Below are 3958 nucleotides of genomic sequence, written 5' to 3' on the forward strand. Positions count from 1 at the left end.
CTCACACTCCTCCTCCTTATATGCAACATACACGCGCACACATACACACAGAACTGTAAATAAAACCCACACACTTGCACATACACCCTCGCACCCTCACTCAGAAACATAAATAAAAGCTATATTCTTGCATATACACAAATTTACATACATACATACATACATACATACAATCATATATATGTATATATACTTTCAGGCACACAGATACACATACATAAGCAGACACATGAATACACGTACACATACGCACGCGCGCATATAAATAAATGAATAAATAATAAAAATATATGTAACAGCAAACACACGCACACATATATAAATATATATACACGCACACACCTATATGTAAATATATATATTCATATATACACACAAACACACGTAAGCGCGCGCAGACACGCACGCACATATGCTCACACGCACGCACGCACACACTCTCACTCACTCACACACGTCTACACAGTCGTATCGCGACATAGAGAGAGAAAGACATTGACACACGCGCGCGCACATTGCCTGGATTTGTTTAACACAAGCGCCTCGCCTCTTCGCGTAGTTTTTGGCCGCCAACCTCACTTTATATCTTGCCTTTCCTTCAACGACTTTTTACAATAAGTCTTCCTTCGGATCAACTATGGCTACATTAGAGGTAAACATTGAAATATATATATATTTATATATCTACATATCTGTTACATATATATCTTCGATTTATCCATCGATCTTTTATTCATCTGAAAAAATTACATTGAGAGACATCCACGTTAATTGTTTTTTATGTGAATTGAAACAAAAAAAACGTACACCAATAGCATAGACTATACTATTAATTGTACATACATACATGCATACACACATACATACATACACACAAACATACATATCATTATCTTAATCCCTTTTTATACATACACACCTTCTGTTTAAACCTTTCATGTTCCTTTTTATTTCTGTTCTGTTTTTATTATATTTTTTTGAAAAGGGTGGCGATGGATTTTTAAAAAATCAAAGAATTCTCTTCAAATTCTCTCTCTCTCTCTGTCTGTCTTTCTCTCTCTCTGTCTCTCTCTCTCTCTTTCTCTCTCTCTCTCTATCTGTCTATGATATTTAAAAAAAAATATTTCTCCTGGTTTTGATTTTAGCCATCAACCTTCATAGTCTTTTTACTTTTACTCCATTCACTTTATATATATATATATATATACTCACTGTCAATTACTACTGCATAGATACAATTCCTACTTTCTAGTCATAAACATAGCTTGCATCTAAATATCTCTGTCTATCTATCTATCTATCTATCTATCTATCTATCTATCTATCTATCTATCTATCTATCTATCTTTCTATCATATATGTATATATTTATTATGTATAACGTACTAATATGTTTATCCTCAAAATACTATACATATACACGAATGCACACATACACAAACGTGTATGTGTTTACATTTTGTAAATGTTTTTTCAAGTCGATATGTTTTTAAGTTAGATATACTCAGCCAGTGTGAAAGTCGCAAAAACATAATGAATTTCACGATTTTCAATCTAAATACCAATAAAGCTATTTCCCCTCGCCAATTCTTCAGATATTCTTCCATATTCTCAAAATTACATTTAGTATTTTCAGTTCGACTTTAATTTAACCCATTTCTGACTTGTTCGCGCCGTGATGGTGAATAAACCATTTTAGTTATTGAGTCATGGTTATAAAGCGTTTCATAATAAAAATCCTTTCTGATATTATTACAAAGCCTGAAATTTGGGGGAGGGGATAATCGATTATATTGGGCCCAATACTTTATTGGTTCTTCAATTCATCTATCTCCCAAAAGCATAGAAGCGGATGGAAGGCAAAGTTGCTTTTGGTGGGATTCGGACCCCGAATGTAATATTAAATAATTAGAACAATGGTTTCAAAATCCGGCAAAAGGCCAGCAATTTCGGGGGACCGGGCTAAGTCGATTACATCGACCCCAGTGATCAACTGGTACATATTTTATCGATCCCAAAAGATTGAAAAGTCTAACAGTAATGATAATAATAATTTTTCCTACATAAGCATAAGACTAGTAATTTTGAAGGGGACTGATGATTTCAGGGGTTTAGTGATAGCATCGACCCAGTACTTAACTGGTACTTTATTTATTAGATCTCTCGAAAGGGCGTAAGGCTTAGGGTTAGGGTTACCCCTAAGTTGCTCCCGGTTGGATTGGAACCCCAAATGTAATAGTTGTAATTATTTCTAATATAAGGCACAAAATTGCAGTTTTGAAGGGAGGAGTTTCAAGGGTCGGGGGTCAGTCGGTATCATCGATCCCAGTACTTGATTAAGACTATTTTATCGAAACCTTGAAAGGATGGAAGGAAGGCAAAGTTGCCCTCGGCAGAATTTGAACCCAGATTACAATGATTTCTTTATTGATCACAAAGAATTTACATAAAAAAAACCCCAAAAACAAAACAAAACAAGGTAATAATAATAATTATAATTATAATAATTGTTTCTGACATAAGCACAGGGCTTGCAGTTTGGCGGCAAGGTAGTTAGGGGATGAAAAGCTAAGTTGAACTTCGGTGGGTTTTGAACACGGAACACAACGAAAGTGGGGCAAATATTTTTGGTAGGCATTTTGTTTTGTGTCCAACACGAAGGGTTTCGTTAATTTTGAAAAATAGGATTTCATCAGAAATCTCTCTCTCTCTTCTTCTTCCTCCCCCTCGTGTCACGTCTACAATTACATACATAGACGCATACACACATACGTACATGCATACATACATATCTATATATAGAATTGATGTATAAACATATTAAAATACACCCATGTTAATTAAGAGCTCAATTAAATTATGAATTATATATAAAATTTATGCTTTCCATTTTTCATTCTAAATATATGTATCTGTGTGTGTGTGTGTGTGCGCGCGCGTCTGTCTGCTTGAATGTGTAAATGTATATATATATTTGTGAATTTCTCCACCTACGAAGTCGAGTGTTGTCCTGTGGTCGGTGGTGGGACTGAAGCTGGAAGTTGTTGCAGTTGATTTGTCTGTTCTCTACGGCGTCACTTTCTTTGCCATACTCACGTACACTCACACTTACATTTATAGGTTCTTCTCGCGCACACACACACACACGTACATGGCTCACTTGTAACTCAGAGAGATCCATACATAGATACATAGATATTGATTTATCTTAATATGTCGGTCCGTCTATCCCTCTTTTTCTTTATCTCATAGTGTGCGTGTATATATATCTATATAAATGTAAATATCCGTATCTACATACGTATGTGTGTGTATATATGTAAATATCTATCTATCTATCTATCTATCTATCTATCTATCTATCTATCTATCTATCTGTCTGTCTATCTATCTATCTATCTATCTATCTATCTATCTATCTATCTATCTGTCTCTTTTACTTGTCCCAGTTATTAGATTGCGGCGATGCTGGAGCACCGCCTAGAGTTGAAAAAATTAAATGAATTTAGAGAAATAATGAACTAAGTCAAGTGGCGTTGTACTAAATGCTGTTCCTAAGAAATTTGTAAATGTATTGAAATTTCAGTCTTAGATGGAGAAAGAAAACAAAGGCCTAACGATAGTTGTCAGCGACTCTTAAAATAAAATTTTTAAAAATTCTTTTAAAGAAATTTCGAATTAATTCCATTCAATTACTTTTAAAGCTTAGAGGAAAATCCGTCTTTGTTGTTTACAGACAAACAAGGGGGGACAAATTACGGGCATGTTTCGGTCTTACTAGATTTTCTCAGCTGAGTCTGGTCTACTCTCAAACTTGCTTTGTTCAGCAGAGAGTAGTTTTTTTATAGAGGAAAAACAGGTTTCGAAGATAGTTGGCCCGTAGTAATTTGTATTGTCTACACACACACACACACACACACACACACACACACACACACACACACACACACACACACAC

General features: G+C 34.9%; 1 protein-coding gene across 2 annotated transcripts in view; it reads left to right on the top strand.

The window, feature by feature from the left end:
• The first annotated feature begins 209 nt into the window (after positions 1-209).
• Positions 210-3958, top strand: part of LOC106867700 (uncharacterized protein ZK1073.1) — a 112460-nt gene continuing 108711 nt past the window's right edge. Inside the window, exon 1 of one of the 2 annotated variants that reach the window (XM_014912655.2) lies at positions 210-652. In XM_014912655.2, coding sequence (XP_014768141.1) covers positions 638-652 — 15 coding nt within the window. In that variant the 5' untranslated portion in view covers positions 210-637. The remainder of the gene's footprint in view (positions 653-3958) is intronic. The other variant, XM_014912658.2, reaches the window with a different exon arrangement.

The sequence above is a fragment of the Octopus bimaculoides genome, chromosome 14 (assembly GCF_001194135.2).
Source record: "Octopus bimaculoides isolate UCB-OBI-ISO-001 chromosome 14, ASM119413v2, whole genome shotgun sequence".
Lineage (NCBI taxonomy): Eukaryota > Metazoa > Mollusca > Cephalopoda > Octopoda > Octopodidae > Octopus > Octopus bimaculoides.